Raw genomic sequence first — 24213 nt, 5'->3', positions numbered from 1 at the left:
TTGCAATTAAGAATATTTATTAACTCTTTAACTGTGCTTTGGCCTTACAGTTATTTCATCATTCCATTCCTTTTAATCATCTGGTGCTGCTTTTCCCTCCAAGTTGAAAGGTTGGGGTTCAGGGCCCAGCCCGGGGAGTTCTATTTAGGATGGCATACTCGTACTGTCGAGGGGAGTTTTGTGTTCCTATAGTTCAAAGGACAAGCTTGAAGCCATGCCTGATCGAGTAAAGATGCTGTTTAAATTTTAACAGGAGGGAAGTAGTTACTGATACACTGTTGGGCATTCTCCCTCACCCGGCCACCCACTGAGGTGAAGAAAACTTGCAGTCAGCAAAATTGATTCACCACCTAATCACCAGTCACATTTAAAAAACACCGGTCAATAAATAGCAGTGATCCTAAGGGCGTGAATAAAATATCGAAAATGAAAGACTTAAATTTAAATTGAAAATGCTGGAAATGCTCAGCAGGTTGAACAGCATTTGATGAAAAAGAAGTTGCTGTTTCAAGTGAATGGATCTGACGAAGACTAACTTGCTGAGTGATTTTGATTTTGCAATTCCAGTGTCTTTTTTAATTTCATAAGGTTTAATTCTGTTTTTAATTCTAAGATTTTTTTGAACCTTCAACAAAGATATTTGTATGATTGGCATATTTCTTTTCTCAAATGTGTGGACAATATATAATCCTCAACCAGATCATTCTGTATCATTGCTTTTGGTGAGAGCTTACGGTGCAAAAATTAAGTGCATGCATTCCATCATTAACCTCACCAAATATTTAACTGGCCACTTAGGGACTGAGATGGGGAAAGGCTGAATCTACATGGACGTCCAATCAAATAAATATTGTAAAAAAAAAATTCCACTGTCATCCATCACGGGCATTTTAAATGAAAGGGAGGTTGTCTTGGTTGACAAGCAGAGGAACAGATTATGTACGTTACTATTTAAAAGAGATAACGGGAGACTCCATTGACATCCAGTGTTCTTGATCTGCAATTTGACCTTGACAGAAGAGCAGCGAACTGCTCGCTAACCATAAGACCTGGGCAAAGAGACTTAATTCTGCTCTGACCAAGTTGGCTCCACCATTCAAATCATGGCTGATATATTTTTCCTCTGAATCTCATTCTCCTGCCTTCTTCCCATAACCTTTGGCACCCCTACTTATCAAGAACCAATCAACTTCCACTTTATATCTACCCAGTGATGTGGCCTCCACAGTCGTCTGTGGCAACGAGTTCACCACCCTTTGTCTCTGTTTTAAAGGGACCGTAGCAGCTCACCCGGAGGCTTAATCGAACCGGCTTCGTTGGTTTCGAGTGACGTCATTATATCACGATGCGATGACATCATTTGGAACGCATGGTGTTTTCAAAATCTGCGTGTGACTGAGTGAACAACTTTTACTGAACTTCGACTCGACTACGACTGATCATTTTGTCATCTTTCGATTCGCACTGTGACACAATTGCTACATGACATTCTTTTATTTTGAGGCTGTGCCCTCCGGTCCTACACTCTCCCACTACTGGCAACCTCTTCTTCACACCCACTCTATCCATGCCTTTCCATATTCAGTCGACTTCAATAAGTCCCCATCGACTCCCGATCATTCCAAACTCCAGCAATTGCAGATCTAGAGTTATCAAATACTGGATGACGAGAGCCAGATTTGTTTCTGGTTGGGATGGATGTTACCCCTTAGCAAAGATAGGGGCTTTGGAATTTGAGGCCAGAGTTTTCACCAAGTTTACTTGTGATCTTCTGGATAAGAGCTGATACAGTTTTTCAGATTTTATTGCACTGTTGTTCTTGATTTTGATTTATTTTTTTACCTCTCCTATAGTTTCAGAAAAGTTAGAATTGTTATTCTACATAAGGCATGCAACTCAGCAAGACAGGATTTTCCATAATTGCTTCAGATTTATTGACAGAATACATTCATGACATCACATGCGATTCTTCTGGAGATGAGGAAATCCCTGAGCCAATTACACAGCTTGTACTTTCATTTGGTGTTTGGAGGGTTCTTATTTGTTACATTTAGTCCAGAATTTTTTTCCAGCAGCTGCTTGATTTGTTTGAAAATGCCACATTTTGACCTGCATGTGAATTAAAGGCCATTTTCATCTTCCTATTTGCAGGTTTTGCCAGCAGCCAGTGAAGCACAGCGGACACTGGTGGAGTTAGTCCAAGCACTGGCCACTCTCAACACTGACAGTATTTTACAACTGATAAAGGAAGTTGTCAAAAAGCCACTTCAAACTAAGGGAGAAGAGGTAAAACCAATCTCCGTCTAATATAGTTTGGCTCACTTTCTTGGAGGTATCCTTCTATTTTACTGGGGCAGACTTTGATTCAGAGAGGTTCCAAGTAGTTGGGCGTAATTGTTTGCTGGTTGGTTGGATGTGGGTCAACCATTACAACAAGTAGCTCCCAATCCCACCCCACAGTTGTGGACTTGTTTTCTGTCTTCATTTGCATTAGGTGATCAAATAAATGGGAATACAATAATCAAAACTCCACTGCCCACAAAATGTTACCCATTCCACTTGCTGTGGAACTCCATTCACCTGCATGTTCAGGACATTGAGATGGAACTAGCAGATTTTCTGAACTACCAGACATTGTTCCATCAATGCGCCACGCACATTTAAATTGCTCCTTTTTTTAAGCCGTTAAACGATTGTAAGTTTTAAGGGAGTGTGGCCAACAGAATGAGGTGAATTTAAAAGGAGCAGGAAAGCAACTGCTGGAGGAGCTCGATAGGTCAGGCAGCTCCCTGGAGGGAAATGGGACAGTTGACATTTCCCATCCTGAAACAGAGTTTCAACCTGAAACGTTGACTGACCCATTTCCCTCTACAGATGTTGCCTGACCCATTGAGTTCCTCAGCAGTTTTTTGTCTCTCGATTCCTGCATCTGCAATACCTTGTGGCGTTCCCTAAGTTTAAAGGAACTAGGTTCTCATTGAGTGGACAGCAAGTGTGGTTACAGGGGCCCCCATGAGCTGATAGGCATCTGGCACGTGTCGCCTGGTGAGTAAGGTGCTACGCAGTCACAATTTCTGAACGGTTCGGTAGATTATTATCAGTTTTACAGGTCTTGTTTTATGAAAAAAGGATATGGAGGTGTTACTTTCAGGAGGGATCTCTAACTTTAATGGGCCTACTGAGAAAGTCCGAGGGCATTTTGATCATCACCTATTCCTACATAGATCAATTAACTTCATTCATCTGAGATCCTAGTTATACAATTCACCTGTTAATTGAAATATTAAACTTTCGATTCATTCAAATCAAGCTAATTCGTGCAAATGCACTTGAAGTTAAATTATTTGTCTCCTTTTTTTTTTCAGAAACCAACTTTGGTTGATATTCCAATGCTCCAGTTCAGTCTTGCATTACTTCAAAGGTAATACCTTTTTAAAGGGCTTAAAATAGATTTTTTGTACATTTTAGAGATATAGCCCAGTTACAGGACCCACAAGCCTGAACTGCCCAAATATGGCCATGTGACTAAACTAAAAAAAAACATATATTTTGAAAGGTGGGAGGAAACCAGTTGAAAACCTGGCAGACATGGGAGAAACGTACAAATTCCTTGGCATCAGCGCGGGATTGGAACCTGGGTCGCTGGTGCTGCAATAGTCAAGTTTATTATCATCTAATTGTACAAGTACAATCTGTCAAAACAGCATTCTCTCTCATCGGTGTAAAGCATGCAGTTGTAACTGACAAAAAATACATATGCAGGATAAGTATTTCATCTATCCAAATAAATAAATATTTTTTCATGAATATGAGAGTTTCTGATGGTCAGTGTGAGCAGTTCCTTTGGTCCTTCAATGTTCTCACTGACTGTGGAAAGAAGCTGTTCCTCAGCCTGGAGCTGCTGGCTCTGATCCTCCTGTATGTCTTCCTCGACGGGAGCAGGTGAAAGATGCTGTGTGCGGGGTAGAAGGGATCCTCAATAATTTTCCATGCCCTCTTCAGAAAATCTATATCCAGATAGATCACGTCGATGGGGGGGTGGGGGGAGAGGAAGACTCCAGTGATCCTCTCTGCCACTCTTGTGGATTGACCTCCAAACCATTTCTCTGCATCAACCATACTGCACTGTGATGCCAGCCGACAAGGATGCTCTTGATAGAGCTTCTATAAAAGGTGGTCATGATGGTGGTCGGTAGCCTGGCCCGCTTCAGTCTTCACAGGAATTGCAGTTGATGTTACGCCTTCCTGACAAGTGAGGAGATGGTGTGTGCCCACAATAGCTCACTGGTGAAGTGAACTCCAAGGAATTTGGCGCTCTCCACTCTCCACTCCAGAGTTGTTTTTTTTTTATCGCACATTCATCAATTTAATCCACCATCTTCACACATAGTAAGTAGTCTGTTCTTCTTGGGTTAATTCTTTTTTTTTTTTTTATTTTTCACACCATAAATCACATTATCCATGATATACACTATTTCTTTTTCACATCACTCCAGAGTTGTTAATGTGTAGTGGAGGGTAGTCTTTCCTGGTCCTTCTAATGTCCACAATTATGTGCTAATCATGCCTTGTTTAGAAAAGCGCGGCAAAATTATTGAAAGAATTTGGACATTTTGCTTACTGAGATTTTGTAACAAAGCAAAATCTCTAAACAAGGTTTTCACAAAGGATATTGGAAGAAGGATATTCTTTCCAACACCTGTGTGATGATGGATAGGTTGATGTTCAAAACAATAATCCATTTACACCTGTCGGATTTTGCATGTCTGCTCGGGGCCATATCTACGGAAAATAGCCCCTATGGCAAGCACTGAAATTGCGCCCCTTTTGAAAGATTTGATACCCATCTTTTAGATAAGTTTACCATAATATCAGCTCAAAAATACATGTCAAGCTCATTAATATTTTAATTAACAAATTATGGCATTACCTGAAATTTATAACTGTACCTTCCTTGCTCTCACTGGGTTTATACCATATACTCAGTTAAACGGAGCTGGCTTCGCTATCTTTTACACTTCTGTCTTGGGTAAACTTATATCTCTCATTTTGTTCGTTTTAGATTGGTCACAGTGTTTGAGCTACCGAAAGAAAATAGACACACACTCACACCAAGAGCAGTTCAGTTTATACAAGGCTTTATTACTAAATCTAAAGCTGAACTCGCACTACAATATGCAAGCCCTTCCCAATTATACTTATCAACGCCTGGACTGGTCCCAACTGCCGAAACAAGGCAACGACTGCACACTTGTAGTAGGTTGTCGGGGCGCCGGTAGCAGCTTCTCTACCCTCGACCGGGACGTTAGCTGGAGTCTTGACGTTCTTCTTCTTGCTGAGAGATGTTGCCACCTCTTGGAGAGTGTCAAACTTCAGCAGTGGGACCATGGCTTATATTACCCAAAAGTTGTTTACTTCAGATCTTATCTCTTTGAACAAATGATTTAATTATCTTCAAGGTCTCCTGACAGTCTGCGACCAACAAAAGACAACTGCATCTCTGGGCCTCATGGTGGAAGTTGGATAATGTCTAGTGATTCATATGCATCCCTGGGCCTCAGTGAAATTTAGATTATGTTTTCTGATGCAACTGCATCCCTTCTTGCATAAGCTGGTCTAAATCCTCTATTACAACTTCTTGCTTCAGTCTGCTCTCTCTTGCTATCTATGCAGCATTGGGGAATCATAACTATTTAGCTTTTATTTTTCTTTTAAATGCAAAGTAACTTTTTTTTACACAATTCTTGCCTGGGCCTGTAACAGGAGGCAGCAAACTGGGGGGTTGTTACTCAGAAGAGTCTGCAGGACACTGGGATTGTAGGGCCAGCAGATCATGCAGCTTCTCGTGGAGGGCGTAAAGGGTAACCAGTGTTCTGGGCTGGAGCCATTCATCAAGGCGGTTGCACCCCTTTGTGGGCAGGCGGGCTCCAGTCATGTGACCCACCCCTTGGCACCAAGCTGGAACGGTTGTTAAAGAGATGTGTTATGGGGCCAGAGGACCCCAAAACCCAGCAGCAATAGAAATTCACCAAGACAAATAGTTACTTAAATAAAAGTAATTTTTAAACATAAGAACAGGATCAAACTTTAACTTATTAACTTAACTTAACCCCTTCTAATTCTAAATGCACGTGTATGTAATGTGTACGTAAGTTCAGAAAAATTCTTTGATTCACAGTCCAATCTCACTTCTCATTCCTCCAAGTTCACTCGGTATCAGGCAATTCTTGTACTGTGCTCAGAATTTAACATTTATGAATTTTCACCGAGCTCTGGTGCTTAAAGGCAATTAGTTACTGTTCTGGAAGGTTCTTGTTGGTTTCAGAAAGAGATTTGTTACTTGTTGGACACACACAAACTGATTCCCTCAAATCAGCCACTTCAATGTCTTGTCGAAGAAACTTGCCCCATCAGGGTTTTCCAAATAATAACCTCTTCTTCTGCAGGTCACCACAGAGTTCCTCTTGTTTCCCTTATTTCAGATGAAACACTCCAGCCAGCCACTTCCTCTTGTATGGACTGAACTCAGAACTCACAACCCATCTTCAAAATGGTGTTTCAGCAAGTTGCTAGCTTGCCATGACTGCAGAAACCAGTTCTCTATCTCTCCCTTAGAGAAAGCCTGTTTGATCTCTCCTCTCTCTCTGCTTGCAAAACCACATGGCCTTATTAGAACAGCAAATTGCAACCAGACAGATTGCGGCACTGGACCCAAACTTCTGAGTCCGTTCATCTGTTGCTTTCAAAACAATCATCCATTTACACCTGCTTTTGAAATTCTTTAGCAAAGCAGTCTCCTTGTTTTATTGTCTTTGCAAAGGCTCTTGGTACCTGCATGACTCACTTTCAGCAAAGCTCTTGCACTTTAAATGAGATCTGTTTTGTGAAGTGTTTGTGTTTGTTTGTGACCTACACTAAACCCCCACATCCTTCAAAAACACGTCTATATACAATATAAAATATAATTGGTCACAGATATGCCTTGGAACATCACATCACTATTGTTAACTCTTTGAGGGGCCTAGTGGCGCTCACCGTAACTAGGCCACACTCTCTGTGGTATTTCTAAATTTTACTTTCATCTTAAGTTCTGGTAGATAATTTCAGAAGGAGATGGTGAGTAAAAGTGCGATTTCAAAACCTTTTAGGGCCAAAAGAGTTGCATTTTTTTTTACTCAGTGGCAGCACCCAACCCTTCAAGTGGCACCCACGGCACGTGCCGTACCTTCCACGCTTCAAATCATCTCTGAACTTGTTTGGAGTTGCACAGCATGGACCACATACCTGCTGACCGGTGCCCATTATTCTGTGTTATTCCCATCTTCTAGCACTTGTTCCTGATCCTTCTATGTGACGTCGAAGTGCTGTCAGTGTCTCTGCTTTCATCACTCCCTCCAGCTTGGGTCTAACGACACAGGTAGATTGCTGCTCCAACTCGGACCCCGAATTGCTATAATCATCTATTACTGTCAAGATTGCTCTGGCGAATGTGACTTATGGTGTGAAAAATAAAAAATTAAATAAAAAAAAATAAAATAAAATAATAAAAAAAAAAGATTGCTCTGGCTAGCGCCATTATTTCCGAGTATGTTACCACAGAGGCTGCCTTCATCTTAAAACAGGATTCAAATTACAAGTAAACTATTAGTAAAACTATATGAGTGAGAATCCCAATAAAACATTGAATCTCATGCCCATTTTCCAACTGACACAAACCACAACCGGTCTCAAGTGCTCAGGGGTCCTTAGCTCTGATTATTATCCACTCCAAGAAGACATCCAATGAGCTGGCCTAGAGCCCACACTTCTATAGTTAAAATGAAAAAGGAAAAGCCCGCACTTTTTTCCTAAATCTACAGACAGCTATCAGCTTCACAACAAAGTCTCTCTGGGAAAAAAAAAACACAGCCCAAGGTCAGTCAATTCCTGAGCAAGCCTTTTCTCAGACCCTTGTTAGCTGACAACTCCAAGCTCTGTTAATTTAACCTTCCTGTTGGGACTACACGATTTTCTGGTTAACCTTTTATGTTTCAACTGGCTGTCTACCACTAGTCATAATGCCATGAGGTTCCTAACCCCTCATTTCAATCTATTATATTTTGTCATGTGCTCCACTGACCTTCCTCGCTGTCCTTTGTCACAGGCTTTCTTCAACTGATCTCCAGAATGTTCTCCCGTCATTGATGCATCTCCTAAAAGAATCCGTGCAGTTGAATTTGGCTCCACCAGGACATTTTCTGTTACTTGGGTAAGGAAGCATGTCTCTTTCTTTTGAATCCTCCATGTAGTTTTGTTTTGGCAAAGTTGAAAACTGAAAATGTCAAGACATTTTTCTTAAGACAAGCCTGTCTCTTTGAAGATAGCATCTTTTCATTGTATCTCTTGATCTCTTTTGTGCAGTAAAAAATATAATTGAATTTTGCCCTAATTTGCCCACAATTATAATATTTCCATACTCCAGAAAGGGAGACACGGCATGGATTCGAATCTATTGTAGATTAGTGTAAACTTTGTTTAGAGAGGTCATTGTCCATAGACGGCTTTCAGAGTCCTTGCCTGGAGACTGTTAGAGTTGAGCAGATTCAAATGGCGTGGGTAAATGCAGGTTCAACAACACTCAGAATCTCGACATCATACAGGACACAGCGGTCCACCTGATGTGTGCCCCATTCACATCACCGACTCACGGTTGCAGCCGCTTGTTCCGTCTACAGGATGCACAGCAGCTTTAACATCCATGTGTTCTATCGGTCAGAAGGTTAAGTGTTTCAAAAGCATGAGAACTCCAACCGGGAAGTTGCCTTCCAGGCCACACACCATCCCGACTTGGAAATGAATCGCCGTCCCTTCACTGCCACTGGGTCAAAATCCTTGTCCTCCTTCCACCCCTCTAGCCTCCTGCCCCACAAACACAATAGTGGGTTTACCCAGACTTCAAGGACACAAGAAGGCAGCTCTGCACCACCTTCCAGAGGACAATGTAATGCTGTTTCATTCTGTGAATCCAACCTCCCTTGAAAGTATAAAACCTAATCACGATGTTCTGTTGTGTCAGCATCTAGCTTCAGTTTTGGGTTTTCATTGTTTTCAAAAGTAAGTCGTTAATTTAAAAAAAAAACATTAATTTTCAGAATACTGAATTACTTCATCTCAGGAAATCCTAATTTGGAAAACAAGAAGGATCAGAGAGATCTTCAGGTGAGTCACAGAATCTTGATATGAAAGGCTACATGTTAGATTTCTTAATTTTGTTGGTGGAACTTTAATGCTCTCTCTTCTCAGGAAGTGGCCCAAAAAATAATTGAAGCTATGGGGAACGTTGTTGGCTCCTCCCTGGAGCAGACAAGCTGGCTGAGCAGGAACCTGGAAGTTAAAGCAGGCCCTCAGGTTTATGTGGAGGATGCCAATTTTGATGCTGCAGAAGACGGTAAATACTCCGAATCTGAATCTTTGAGGCCTGCTCCTGGCAGCCAAGTTCCGTAGTATTCATAGTTATTAAGACACGGGTTCCATTTAATTTTTTAAAAAGCACCATTTTTTTAAGGTTACATATCAGGTGGATTTAATGGTGACTGCTTCTTGTGTAAAATAAAATTATTTATATTTTAAGAGTTTGGGAAGTGAAGATCAGGAAGGGGAAATAAAAAGGCACGTTTCACAGCCTTGAGTGAAGGATACACTTTGTGGAGAAAGTGTTGAACCTGATGAGGGGATGCCTGTTTATAATGAGGTTTCTGATGTAATAACTATTTCAGAATGCAGAAGCGGTACCATCAGTTTTGGGTCATCTTGCTGATTCTTTGCTTTCGCGAGCCCCAGAAACTGAAGGGTTGTTGTGATAGAGGCGCAGATTGTTTGGTCAAATTTGAAACCCTGCGGGTTGTAAATCTGATAAAACAGCAGTGCTGAGCGCAATCAACTGATGAAGCATCATGTGCACAGGAAGAACTGGGTTGAAGTTTTGACATGTTGATCTTTTAAAGAATTCTGACCTGAGTATTTTCATTTGCTCCATGCATCATTGGTCAGCAGTATTGCTGTAACTGGTGCATTGATAGTCAAGAGGGTAGTCTCAGAATGAGGGTGATCGGCTGGTACATTGGCCAGGGCAATGGCATGTGTTTTATCATGAGTGATGCAAGGTGATTGACGAGGGGGTGCAGAGAAGATTTATCAGGGTGTTGCCTGGATTGGCGAACATGCCACGTGAAGTGAGGTTGACAGAGCTAGGACTTTCCTCTTCAGAGAAAAGGAGGACGGGAGGTGACTTAATCAGAGTCTAAGATTATGAGGGGCTTGAACAGAGAGGGCACCCAGCATCTTTTTCCTGGAACAACATTAGCAAATATCAGAGGACATCTGTCAAAGAAAGTTTAGGGGAGATGTCAGATGTATGCTTTTCACTCTGAGAGTGAGGGTTGCCCGCAGTGCATTGCCTGGGTGGAGGCTGGTAAAACAAAAGAGCGTTATGGGTGTGTGGTCGGTAAATAATGCATTACTACAGAGTAGACTTCTATAGGTCGCCACAAGGGCCTGTACTGTACTGTAATTGTTCTATGTAATGCATTCTGTAGGGTTGGGGGGGGGGGGGTAGAGTCTAATAAGGGTAGGACATGTACCATGAATGGAGAGGCCCCAAGGAGAAAAGGTGGCAACAGAGGGAGATCAAGTGCTGAAGAAAGTGTATGGGATGATGGTTGGCCAAGACGTGATGGGGTGACTGGCCCATCACATGAACAATGTGTGCGATGACCGATTAAACAAAACAGGCAATATTTGACTATGGGACTGTTGAGGTGAAGATGAAGTTGGCATTAATCAGAAAGATGTTTTGGAGTGTGGCTGCTTCGTGGAAAGCAGAAAAGATTGTTTTGTTTTCTTTTGCTGGTGTCATGGTGTGTAACTCGTAAAGTTAAATGCAATCACAGCCAAAACAGTGATCCATTCACAAAGTGATATTTTTGTTTTGTGGGACTTTGTCCAATGTTGTATCAAGCCAGCACATCTTGGTGCTGTGTGTAGCATGAAATGAAGAGACTTTCTTTAAACATCAATAGAGTAAATAACTTAGACCTGGCCCAGTCTGTCACTGGATTGTCTATCTCAGGTTGTAAGTAGCAGCAATTGATGCGTTTGTTCAGATTGGGAATATAGTTTGGGTTTTCCAATGGTATGTGAATGGTCTTAATGTCTCATTATCCAAAGTAAAGACAGACTTTGGTTTTGATTCCTCAGGCTCTCTCCCCCCATCCTCTACTGTGGTGTCAACAACAGTTGCTTCTCTGTACAGTGTGCAAGCTCTAACTTTGCTAGCTGAGGTACGTGTCCAAACTTCCAACTTCCCACTGATCATATCATTAATATTTCACAGGCAGCCTTAAATTTTTTTTTTAATTTAGACAGACAGCATGGTAACAGCCCATTCTACAAACCTGTGCCACCCAATTTACACCCAATTAACCTATCCCCTCCCCCGGTACATTTTTGAATGGTGGGAGGAAACTGGAGCCCCTGGGGAAAAAACCCACGGAGGCATGGGGAGATTATGCAAACTCCTTACAGACTGTGTGGGATTCGAATCCCGGCCGTTGGTGCTGTTACAGCCTTGCGCTAACTGTTGAGCCAACTGTACCTCCCCATTAATAAATAAATTAAAAGTAATTTGAAAGAATACAAGAAATCTCGTATTCTTTCAAATTAATTTTCACATTGGAAGCTTTCCTCAGGAGAATAAATTCATTGTTTTTTCCTTTTCGAAGAGAGGGCAGAGGAACTGTTCCAAGAATTTTCACAGCCATTCAGAAATGAAGTCGATGCCAGCTCCCAGTGGAGCAACCCCCATCAACCTTGTTCTCTGCTCCATACCCAGTGAAAAGTGATAGGCTGTAGACGCTGTGATTGTAGTAAAAGCTCCAAAGTGCTGGAGGAACTCAGCCGGACTTTTTGGCATCTATGGGAGGCAAAGATATTTCGCTGACCCTTCAGGCATGAGGCCTTCTTCAAGGAAAAAGGCTCCTTTTCCCTTGAGAAAGGGCTCAGGCCTGAAACATCAACAATATATCTTTGTCTCCTATGGACCCTGAAAGTCCAGCTGAGTTCCTCCAGCATTTTGGTCTGTTTTTATTGAAATAAACATTTATATCCAAATTTTCAGAATATTTGACAGGCCTGCAATCACAAAACAATTTAAAGAAGTAAATTGAGCAAATCTCTCTTTTTATAACATCCACGTCAAGGCTTTCTGAGGTACTTAAATGTTAAGGGAAGGATTTTCCAACCATTTTTGATGAGGTTTATCTGAATCGCCTTTTTCAAACCGTGCTTAGCTGCTGGCTCATCTTCTCGACATTGTCTATCGGAGTGACGAGAAGGAGAAAGCAGTGCCTCTCATCTCTCGGCTGCTCTACTACGTCTTCCCGTACATGAGAAACCACAGGTAAATGAAATGAAATGTCGTGCTGTTTTTGGGGGGGAAGGAGACTGGGTTGGTGAGCAAAGAAGTGTGGTGAACAGATCAGGATGTTGTGCTGGAGTTCAAAACCACTGCCTTCTGCTTTGTGATGCAACCAGTGGAGCAGATGCTGAAGTTTATGTTGATGTATCGAGGTACAGTCAGAAAGTTTGTCCTATGAGCAGTCCAGTCAGTCAACCCATGCAAAGGAAGAAATCCAAAGTAGAGATGGTAATATCTTCACTGTGATCTGTCGAATATTTGAGCCTCCAATATTTAGTTGTCGTTTTCTTGAATAAGCCTCCAGTAGTCTTGTAGTTGATAAATCTTGCAGTGTTTTTAGTGGACAATAATTTGCACCTTGTTTAGTATTTATGGCAATTAAATTAATAGTTTTATTGGATGGTCTTTTTATTGATTCCATTATTGTCCATATATTCAAGATGCATCAAAATCCTTTGCTTCCTCTCCAAAGGCAAAATAAAGCTCACCAAGTCATCCAGTGCTGTTATTAAAACAAGACAGAGAGGCAAAAGAGAATCCCTTCGGTAATATCGAGAGTCCATGAATCTTGATTCCGATGAAGCCGCCCTCTTGTGTCCCTAGAAGCTCCATGGCTGCACAGCTTGCTGTGAACTTGAGCGCCCATATTCAGATTATACATCCTTTGAGCCTCTGTTCAGAATCCCTGAAACACTGGGAGCCTGTCTGCTCCCAAGACCTTTCAGGAGTCCTGCCCGCCATCAAGTGCTGTTTCCCAGAGGCCAATCACCCTCAGCTTGCACACTGGTGCAATTGGACCTCTTTCTCTAATGTGTGTCCCTCCCCATTAACCGGTTAAGCTGTTGTCAAGATGCTGTCACCGTGGTTTCAGTTGCCCCACACAATGTTTTGACTCTGGTCATTGAATATAATTCATCATGTTACTTCAGATTTGTACCTTTTATTCAAAGCTGCAAATGAACAGGTTATGCCAAAAGATATACCTTGATGGGAGTTTGACAAAACACATGGAAGATTCTTGTCGATTTTAATTTGTAATGAATGGTTTAACTGCAAGAGTGTTTGATTATGTTTCTTTCTTGCCAGTGTGCACAACATCCCAAGTTTTCGAGCTGGTGCCCAGTTGCTGAGCAGTTTGAGTGGTTATGCATACACTAAAAGGGCATGGAAAAAGGAAGCCTTTGATCTCTTCATGGATCCACTCTTCTTCCAAATGGACTTGTCCTGCATTAATTAGTAAATCAAGATAAATTTCCTTGTGTCATACTTTGATTCTTTCCTGGTTGTACAATGTCCACCTTGAAATGTCACAGGGCGCCTGTTTTGCTAAATGAATGAGCATTACTTTTAAGGGAAGCGAGCATTTGATCGCAAGCCTCCAGTGACCTTGCGTGAGATGCTTTCGGTTGCCGAGGGAGATATCAGTTACTTAGCTGTCTGATCTGAGCAAATTGGAAGAATCTGTGGGGATGGAAGATTGCTGGGCTCTGCTGGAGTTGTACAGGGAAGTGGAGCAGTGTAGGTTTGCACCCAGAATTGTCCTCCTTCGTTGCTTATTGTTTATTCCAAATGTTGAAGAGCAGATTTATTTGATGTTCAGGCTTCCAACCTGAACTGTAACAGTAAAAGATTTCAGCAGGGAATATTCATATAGATACTTTCAGAAATATCAAAGTGCTATATGGCTTGGGTAATTTTAATATTCCATCAGTTTTACATAGGGGCACAAGAAGACCTCACTTGTGGGAATAGGACAAGGTGATCAGCTCTTTTGATGACATGAGGAATAAATGTTAATTAGGATTCCCAGAGAGATTGACTTCAGAAAAAATCTGAAAATCAGCCCCCGTGACAATGCCTCATTGGTTCGTAACTTGCTAAAATGTTATATTCAGGTCCTGGAGTGGGTCTAGAACCACAGTTTTGACTACCGCTGAGCCAAATCCCCATCTTGAAATCGTAACATTTAGATGCTGCAAATTTTTGTCTTGTGCCCTTCTCCAATTGGCGTAAATGGGAGCTCCGGGATGGGAAGAGGAGAATTTGCTGAATGCCCCTTTGCAATAAATTTGTAACTGACTTGTGAGACGCTTGAGGACAGCACTGAGAAATGGGATGCTGTGGCAGATCCCATCTTTCAGATGAGATGTCAACCAGGGACCGGACTGCAGTAAAGTTCTGGGTGTTGCTTTTCCAGTGTCACCCAGCTCCCAACATTGAAATTTAGGCATTCATTGGAGTAAACAGGCTCTTCCACCCCATAAGCCTGTGCAGTCCAAACACATCAATTAACCTACAAACCCTGTATGTATTTTGGAGGCTGGGAGGAAACCCATGCTGACACAGGGAGTATATCCTGACTTCTTACAGTCAGTGTCAGATTTGAATCTGGATCGCTGGCACTGTAATAGCATTGCGCTAGCCACTCGACTAAATGTGTTGCCCTAACATGTGAGATTTTTGTTGGAATATGGGTGTTACTGCCAAGGTGACAACCAGTGCCTTGCAGGGATCATGCATTATCAGAGTCTTGTGAGAGGTGAATGAATGATTTAATAATTCGTGTTTCTGTGTCCCCAGCTGGAAGTCTATAATAGATCATCTGTTGACTCATGAGAAAACAATGTTCAAAGATCTGTTGAGTAAGTCCAGTTTATCGTGCATGCATGTAGAGAAATTTTTTTAAATTCTCTTTGGCATTCAGTCCAATTTTGTATTGCTTTGCAATTTAACTGCTGCTTTGTTGTCTGATGAGAATTTTTGAGAACCAAAACTGTTAGGAACTACATGTTTTCTGCTCTTTTGCTTTTTGACGCAATATTAGAGGGTGGTACATGGAATATAGATGAACTGTTTGTGCTTTCAAAATATGTTTATGATGCACTAGCGTTGATGGTGGTGACTATGGAATAGATATCGGTCACCAATGACGAGACTGGGATAACCTGGCTTGGGCGGGTGTAGATGTGATGGACATGGCTATGGTGGTTGGTGATCGAGAGCAAGCAGTTGTGAAAGTAATGTCTGTCTTCAAATGTGCTGGTGTCATCGCATTACCAATTTAAATGAGAGGTAACAGGCCCTTCCAGGTTATGAGCCCACGATGATCGAAAGCACCCATGTGACTAATTAACCCATTCGCCCCGGGTGCTTTTCGAGGGTGTGAGGAACCTGGAGGAAACCCATGCGGACATGGGAAACTCCTTACAGACAGCACTGGATTCAAGCACCGATCGCTGCCGCTGTCATAACATTGTGTTGACCATTAATCCATTAGAGAGTAAGTTTTAATAGCTGAAAATAGCTGCATTTTCAAATAGTAAGAAGATAAAAATGGAATAATTCAAGCCACTTCTATATTATACTTGGTTGTCAGGTGAGTGGGGTGGGGGGAGGGAAGGAAGCGATTAAAGTCAACTAACGATAATAGCGTAGTTGTATGATGCCTGTGGAATACATGATCAGCAGAACTCCCTGAAAGTGGCAATGCCAAGAGACAGTGTGGTGAGCGAAGCGTATGGTAAGCCTGCCTTCATTAGCCTGGACATTGAGCATAAAAATAAAGAAGTCCTATTGCAACACAAGATTCCTTTATTTTGATGTAATAGTCCAGAACATGTAATATTACATGAAATTGCCTTCTGCTTGCCGTAAGACAAAGAGTTGCCAGTAGTGTCCTTTGCAATAAGAGAGAAAATGTCAAGGGCTGACGCTCGGAAGTATGTACAATTATGAGTTGCACAGATTGGGTACATAGTCTGTCTTTCTCCCCCACCAGATGAAATTGTCACATGCTGGAGGGCACAGGTTTGAGAAATGACAAACACGCGAACAGACAGGGAACGGAGGGTGTAAGGCACATGCAAGTAAGTGAGCAGTTTAAATAGGTTGGCATAGACATTGTGGGCTGAAAGGCCTGTTCCTGCGTTGTACTATGTGACAGTTTATTGGCTAATTTGCCACATCTGATTTTTGAGGTGTATTGACTGAGTCAGCCAAGGGGCAGGCATTCCACCAATCAAATTTGTATCTTTGGGTTGCGATTGAAATATTCATTACACATGGTTCCAGCAGCTGCTTTCCAAAGAGTTGATTGTCCTGGTGAACTTGGTAGTGATGAATTCAGGATGACAGTGAACTGATTTGGTCCTCTGTTGTCCTCGTGCCTCGTAGGGCATCAATTGCTTATTGCAATACTATTCAACCAATTAAAGAGAATCGCAGGGTATTTTAAATATAGACCAAAGCGAGGGAGAGGATGGGTCCGCTCAAAGGCAAAGGTGGAAATTTGTGCCTGAAGGTGGAGGAAGGAGGTGAGGTGCTAAATGCCTACTTTGCATCCATAGTCACGAGGGAGGAAGACCTGGAGAATCGTTTTTGCACCATAAGGGAGTGTAATGGTGATAAAGGCAGGTTGGTGGAACTGAATCCATGGCCAGATCAGTGACGATCTTACTTAATGGTGGACCAAATGGCTGACTGCTAATGCTATTTCATCTATTCTTATAGAGAGATCTTGATAGGGACGTGGCTTTAAATTTTAATGCAAGAGCATTTGCGAAATTTGTGCCTTGCTATTCAATTTGGAGAGTTTTCGCCATCAAATAAAAGTGGTATCCTCATAAAACACGGTGATCTATTGCAGGTTATTTTGGTCACACTTGTTTGATTGGACATCAAACCCCACCCCCCCCCCCCCCCCCCCCCCCCCCCCCACCATCCCTGTCCTGATTATCGTTCTGAGCTGGTCTTTTGCCCTGATGTGACTTCTTGATGGAGTATTGTACAGGAACTAGGCTACATATTCCAGTGGGATGTCAGTCACTAGATACTCCTGAAATAACATGGTCTGACTTCCTCAATGCATTTAGTAAAATTCTTGTACTCTTCCTCCACTGAAAGTAAATTACCACCACTGGAACATCCATGAAGCCACTTTTGGGTTAAGATGTCTCGATAAACTTGACATTATTACCAGAATATGCAGAATTCTAACTCTCTGTTGGATGAATGTAGCGGACCAGTGTATGTAGCGGACCTGTGTATATAGCGGAATGTAGCGGACCTGTGTATGTAGCGGACCTGTGTATGTAGCGGAATGTGGCGGACCTGTGTATGTAGCGGAATGTAACGGACCTGTGTATGTAGCGGACCTGTGTATGTAGCGGACCTGTGTATGTAGCAGACCTGTGTATGTAGCGGACCTGTGTATGTAGCGGACCTGTGTATGTAGCGGAATGTAGCGGACCTGTGTATGTAGCGGAATGTAGCGGACCTGTGTATGTAGCGGAATGTAGCGGACCTGTGTATGTAGCGGACCTGTGTATTTGCTGTTGGTTTGGCCAGTTGTGCTGACTTGTTTTGGTTTCAGTTATTTGTGAAGGTAAAGCATAATGCTCACATAAATAAGGAAATATCCAGGAATGCAAGCATGCCTGTTTGTCAGTTGTGCAGAAGAATGTGATGTCAGTTATTCCAGGCAAAGGATCTGGAGGAGTGAAGCAGCGCCATGAAGGAACTTTTAAAGAACTGTTTTAGGATTCAGTAGTAATAACCGGCATCTGCTGGATGATAAGATACCCTTGGGGAAAAGATACAAGGACACAAAAGTTGGTGTTTTCATTTAATCTGGGACTGTGAAAGTAGAATGTGGATGGTGTTTGCATGTATTATGTACATACAGTGTTTGTGTGTGTGTGTGTGTGTGTGTGTGTGTGTGTGTGTGTGTGTGTGTGTGTGTGTGTGTGTGTGTGTGTGTGTGTGTGTGTATCTCTCTCATCTAAACATATACAGATATAAGGCACTTTCAGGTGCCAATTGCCCCGCATGTAAAGCCGCATGTTTAGGCAGAATGCGGCTGTTTTGAGGCCACCTGAATGTGCAGGAGGCGAGCTACGTAACCCTCCTCCGAGAGGGAGAATCAGCTCAGCTCAGTGGCTCCCCCAACCACCTGAATGCAGCTGGCTGAAAGCGGATATTAAAGGGTCAGGCTGCTGACACTGGGCAGGAGCCGGAGTGGGCTCAGAGCCGCATCCTGTGCAGCCGTGTCCTTCAGGTGACCAGCGTTGCGCTTTAAACGCTGCCACCTGAACGGCAATTTAAAGGGCCGCTTCAGCTTCTTCAGGCGCATTCTTAGCGTAGAATGCACCTGAAAAAGCCTATAGCTATATATCCGGTTGAGTACTCCTTATCCAAAATGCATGGAACCAGAAGTGCTTCTGATTTTGGATTTTGGAATAACTTAGCAGCACAGTAGCATCGGCTGTTAAATCACAACAAATGGCAGACTTTCATTCTCCACCTACAATGCTCAAAGGGTTACAGTACACTATTTCAAGGCAAATAATGTTGCTGGTCATGTTAAACTCAAACATGGCATTTTAAATGAAGATGAATTTCAGATTTCACATGAAAATAACATTTTGTACTTACCTTGATTTAAAACCATCAGCCATTTTCAACTATATTTTTGTACCACAGAAAAGAGAATAAGCAAATAACACAGTGAGTAATGCACGTAGGTTTTGCCGTGGCAATGGTTGTAGTGAGGCAACTGGAGCCAAATGAATCCATCAGACAGATGCAGCAAAGGCAGGTCCTGTTTAACAAATCTTCTCGAGTTCTTTGAGGAGATGACAAGCACGACAGATAGACGGGAGCAGGTGGCCTTTGTTTACCTGGATTTTCAGAAAGCTTTTAATAAGGTATCCATAAAAGACTTACACAGAAGATGAGGATGCATGGAATTTGGGGTGATGTAATAGCATTAATAGAGGATTGGTTAACCAATAAGCAACAGAGAATTGGGGTTCAGGGGTGATTTTCTGGCTGGCAATCGGTGACTGGGGTGCTGGTCCCGCAACTGTTCATAATGTGCATAAACAATCTGGAAGAGGGGACAGAGGGTCGTGTATCAAAGTTTGCTGATGACACTAAATTGAGTGAAAAAGCAAATTGTGTAGAGGATATGGAGAGTTCTGGAGAGAGATATGGACAGGTTAAGTGAATGGGCAAGGGTGTGGCACATGGAGTACAATGTTGGCAAGTGTGAGGTTATCCACTTTGGAAAGGAAAACGGAAGATCAGAATATTATTTAAATGGGAAGTGATTGCAGCACGCTGATGTTCAGGAGGACTTGGGAGTGCTTGTGCATGAATCGCAAAAGGTTGGTTTGGAGTTGCAGCAGGCGATCAAGAAGGTAAATGGAACCCCTCCCTTCATTGTTAGAGGGATATAATTTAAGAGCAGGGAGGCTATGCTGCAGCTGTGCAAGGTACTGGTGAGGCCACGTCTGGAGAAGTCTCCTTATTTGGGGAAGGATGTACTGGCTTTGGGGGTGGTGCAGAGGAGGTTCGCCAGGTTGATTCCAAGGTTGAAAGGGTGGTCTATGTGGAGAGATTGAGTCATCTGGGACGTACTCCCTCAAATATATAAAAATATGAAAGGCACATAGATAAGATTGAGGTAGGTAAATTGTTTCTATTAGCAAGGGAGACCAGAACTAGGGGATGTGGCCTCAAGATTGAGGGTAGTAAATTAAGGAGAGAGATGAGGAGGAACTGCTTTTCCCAGAGGATGGTGAATCTGTGGAATTCCCTGCCCATTGAAGGAGTGGAGGTGACCACAGTAAATATATTTAAGTCAAGGTTGGATGAATTTCACATTATAAGGGAATTGAGGGATATGGAGAAAAGGCAGGTAGGTGGAGATGAGCCTATCATCAGATCAACCATGATTCTATTGAATGGTGGCGCAGGCTCGATGGCCCAAATGGCCGACTCCTACTCCTATTTCTTATGTTCTTGTATCCTGTAAAAAGTTGTCAAGATGGGGCAGGCCTTGCCCTCCTCAACCCCTTTGGAAGTGTGAGCACCTTCCTGACTCATGAGGAGTATAGTGGCTCCAGAATGTGTCGTCTGTTAAACGCACACCACTCTCCACTCCCTCCATGACGGAGACAAGTGACTGATACTTTCTCTCTTTCAGGTATGCAGAGCAGTTCGTTAAAGCTGTTTGCTAATTATGAGCAAAGAGCAATGTTGGTGAAGCGCCAAGCTTTTGCAATCTTCAGTGGTGAAGTCGACCAGTATCATCTGTACCTCCCACTCATCCAAGGTGACCAATGCTCTACACTCACAAAAATAAATGATGCTTGAAGTGAATTCTGAGAAATGTGACCAAAACGGATTGATCTAAAATAGTAAGATCACATCCCTGATGCACATCATTTAAAAAAAAAAAATTATTAGTTTTTTTTTTTGAAAGAATTATTCTGCAGATACTTGTAACTCCCTCAGTGTCCATGAGTTGCCTCTGTTCAACCAAATGTATAACTGAATGTTGGGTGAAAATTGGATTTGGGTAGCAACCACACTTTGTTGTTAGATACACAGCGTTTAGTGAGAATTGCACCATTCAAAGACTCCCAGAAAGTTTTTCTTTTGCCATTTTGAAAACAAAAAAGGAAAGAGCAAGGACTGCGAGCTCCTGTGATGTAGCTGCCTCCCCTTCTCCAGCTGCTTGGTTATCAACCCTGTTCCCAATTTCTGGAAGTTGTTGGCACCGAGCAGGAGTTCTACTCCAACACTACCTCAACCAATCCAATTTCCCCGAAGCCAGTGGCACCAGCCTGATAGAAAGCCTTTGACTGCCGAATGTGGAGTCCACTCCACCTGGGCCCGGTAAACCACAATGGCATAAATCACTTGAGCAGGGCTAAAGTGATAGAATAGTAATATAGTTACCAATATGCACTGGTCAGAAAATGGGCCTGGAGACAGTGGTCGCGTGAGAGGTCCTTCCCTGTATCAAACTGGGGAAAATCCTTCCTCTTTACATCTGAGTCGTACTGGAGTAGCTTTGCCATGAGGCCTCTCATCTTTGATTTCACCCTCCTTCTGAAGCAGCACTATTGCACTGTGACCACTGCCCCTCAATTATCGTCTCTTGTTCCTTCACAACAGTTGACACGGGGATCAGCAGAATTCTTGTCGTGAACTTTGGCCTGTCCTTGTCTGTTGATGTTCTTCAGTTGCCCATCACGGTAACATGGATAATCTCTCCGTGCAGCAGCAAGTAAAGTCAGGGTCCAACTGCCATCTAATTCTTGGTAGCAATTTCGGGCCCATCGGTCTGGGTCTTTAACCACATATCACCTGTGATCCAGTGTGGCAATTTGACATTTTCTTTTATAATTGGTGAAAAGGGAAAGATTTTAAAAAGCATATAGTTCCCATCATGTGATTCGTCTGTGGGCATGAAAGAAATGGAGGGATGTGAGATCAGGAAGAAAACTGGAATTAAGATTGAAAAATGAGCCATGAATTGTGAATGGCAAGGCCATCTCCAGGGCCCAATGACCTCTGTTACTTTTCATTTTGAGAAGTGAGTCTTGAAGGTTCATGAGAACGTTGACAGGATTTCAAGGTTTGAGTTACAGGGAAAGGTTGTGCAGACTCGGGCTTTTTTCTCTGGAGCGTAGAAGATTGAGGGGGGACTTGATAGAGGTGTTTAAGATTTTAAAAGGGTCAGACCGAGTAAACGTGGATAGGCTTTTTCAATTAAGAGTGGGGGAGATTCAAACTAGAGGGCATGGTTTAAGATTGAAGGAGGAAAATTATAAGGGGAACATGAGGGGAAATTTCTTGACGCAAAGGGTGGTCGGGATGTGGAATGAGCTTCCGGCAGACGTGGTCGAGGCGGGATCATTGGTTACATTTAAGGAAAGACTGGATAGTTACATGGAGAGGAGAGGAGTGGAGGGGAATGGACCGGGTGCTGGTCAGTGGGACTAGGAGGGCGGGGATTTGTTCCGGCATGGACTAGTAGGGCCGAACTGGCCTGTTCTGTGCTGTAAGTGGTTATATGGTTATAAGATAGATTTTGTGTTGGATTTAATATACATCTGTGTTTATGCTGTGGGATCATTCCTAATATTTTCTACTATTTCTTTTTAAGAGCGCTTGACAGAAACTCTTCGAGTGGGCATGTCATCACTTGTAACTGCTCAGATGTTTTTGACCTTTAGGGTGTTGCTGACGAGAATATCTCCTCAGCACCTGACTTCACTGTGGCCTATAATGGTGACTGAGCTGGTAAGTGTCATGTCTGAGAGCTTTGCAAGATGTGGCGAAGACTTGGCAGGTAGTGACTGATCTTTATGATTGTACAATCAGTTGGTTTAGTGCTAGACAAAAGTTTTTTTTTTAGTTGCTCTTTTTTCATATTTGTGGTCAACCATGAGACAGGAAGCGATATTGCAAAATTCAGAGTAAAACTCCAACCCAATAAACCCAGAGTCTCTGTCTATGATCATGAGGAAACTCGTAAGAATTCTTATTTAACTTTTTGTTTCTCCATTTACTCTTTATATTTAAGATGCTCCACAAGCCAGATTTACATCCTGCTTGCACATGTTAAACCAGAAAGTCCGCAGACACTGGGTCGAATGCAAAATACAGAAGTGCTGGAGAAACCCAGCAGGTCATGCAGCATCCATAGGAGATCAGGGCTCAGGCCTGAAGCATTGGTTACCCTTTACTAGATGCTAGTGTGTGCTGATTGCATTGTGTTGAAAACAAAGAGGCTTCCAATATCTTTGCTCACGCAGGAGATTTTTAAAAAATGCAATAGAAACAATGCACAAAATCTCATTCAATCATCCTGCACCTTCATGGGATCAAGTAAACTGATACTTTGCACCAAGGCAGCATCTTGTGGAATGCTTCCAGCAAAGTTCAGGGACAGTTGTGGATTCTGGAGTCCACAGAGTGCTCGCACGAAATGACTCACTTCAACCACATCCTTGGATGGATCGTTCTTTAATCTGCACATTGGGTTACTTTCATTCACCGCTACTACTGAAATGCCATTCAGGAACCAGTGACAAAAGTCCCCCCCCCCGCCCCCGGAACTGCTACAGTACATTTTCTTTTATCCTGATCTGTAGCATAATGTATAATGTTACACCAATCATAAAGGACCTCATCTTTTAATATCCAATAGTTAGTTCCTCGCATATACAAAGTATCTCTAAGTTCGTCTGCTTACTGTATAATATTTTACCGATCATAAGGACCGCAGCTTATCAATACCTTGTTTCTCGCATATCCAGTCTCCGGGTGCCAATCGGTGCAGGTTCATATCAACAAATGCTCTGTTGTTCTTTCAGATGCTACTGCCACCTTCATTGCTTTCAGACATATTTTATGTGTCAGCTTTTTGCTAATTTATACCTCCTGCTGTTTTCCCCATAATGTTGCAAAGCCCGACTACACTATACTAGCCCCCAGCTCTACCTACAGTTTAGCCAACTTCCTCACATTGAGAAACAAAAATTGTGGAGGCCAAAAGGAAAATTAATATTAAAGCTTTTTTTTAAGATGTATATTTAAGATGAGATGAGAGGAAAGATTTAAAAGGAACCTGAGAAGTCCCTTTTTCACACAGAGGTTGGTGGGCATGTGGAATGAGGAGCCAGAGGAATTGGTGGAGGGAGGCCCAATTACAACATTCAAAGGTAGAGGTAGGGAAGGTTCAGAGGGATATGGGCTAAACATGGGCAGATGAGTTGGGCTTTTTTTCTATGCTCTATGACCCTTTATAACTTAGACAAATCCATAAAGAAATAGTTAAAACATTTAAAAGAAAAGTATGTGAGGAACGGGATTAGGCCAGCGGTTGTGCGAGCCTACTCTGCATTTCACCAAGGTAGTGTCTGATCCACTCTTCCCCTCAATGCTGCTTTCTACGCATATCC

General features: G+C 42.5%; 1 protein-coding gene across 4 annotated transcripts in view; it reads left to right on the top strand.

The window, feature by feature from the left end:
• dop1b (DOP1 leucine zipper like protein B) overlaps positions 1 to 24213 on the top strand; it is a 99498-nt gene that overhangs the window by 65754 nt on the left and 9531 nt on the right. For 2 of the 4 annotated variants that reach the window (XM_069888967.1, XM_069888966.1), the window contains exons 23-33: positions 2152 to 2286; positions 3366 to 3421; positions 8144 to 8248; positions 9132 to 9198; positions 9283 to 9427; positions 11236 to 11318; positions 12327 to 12436; positions 13541 to 13690; positions 15035 to 15096; positions 20442 to 20570; positions 22413 to 22549. In XM_069888967.1, the coding sequence (XP_069745068.1) occupies positions 2152 to 2286; positions 3366 to 3421; positions 8144 to 8248; positions 9132 to 9198; positions 9283 to 9427; positions 11236 to 11318; positions 12327 to 12436; positions 13541 to 13690; positions 15035 to 15096; positions 20442 to 20570; positions 22413 to 22549 (1179 nt within the window). The other 2 variants (XR_011341590.1, XM_069888968.1) reach the window with 2 other exon arrangements.

The sequence above is a fragment of the Narcine bancroftii genome, chromosome 7 (genome assembly GCF_036971445.1).
Source record: "Narcine bancroftii isolate sNarBan1 chromosome 7, sNarBan1.hap1, whole genome shotgun sequence".
NCBI classification, from domain to species: domain Eukaryota; kingdom Metazoa; phylum Chordata; class Chondrichthyes; order Torpediniformes; family Narcinidae; genus Narcine; species Narcine bancroftii.
Note: the sequence above shows the minus strand (reverse complement) of the source record. Positions and strands in the feature narration are given on the sequence as shown.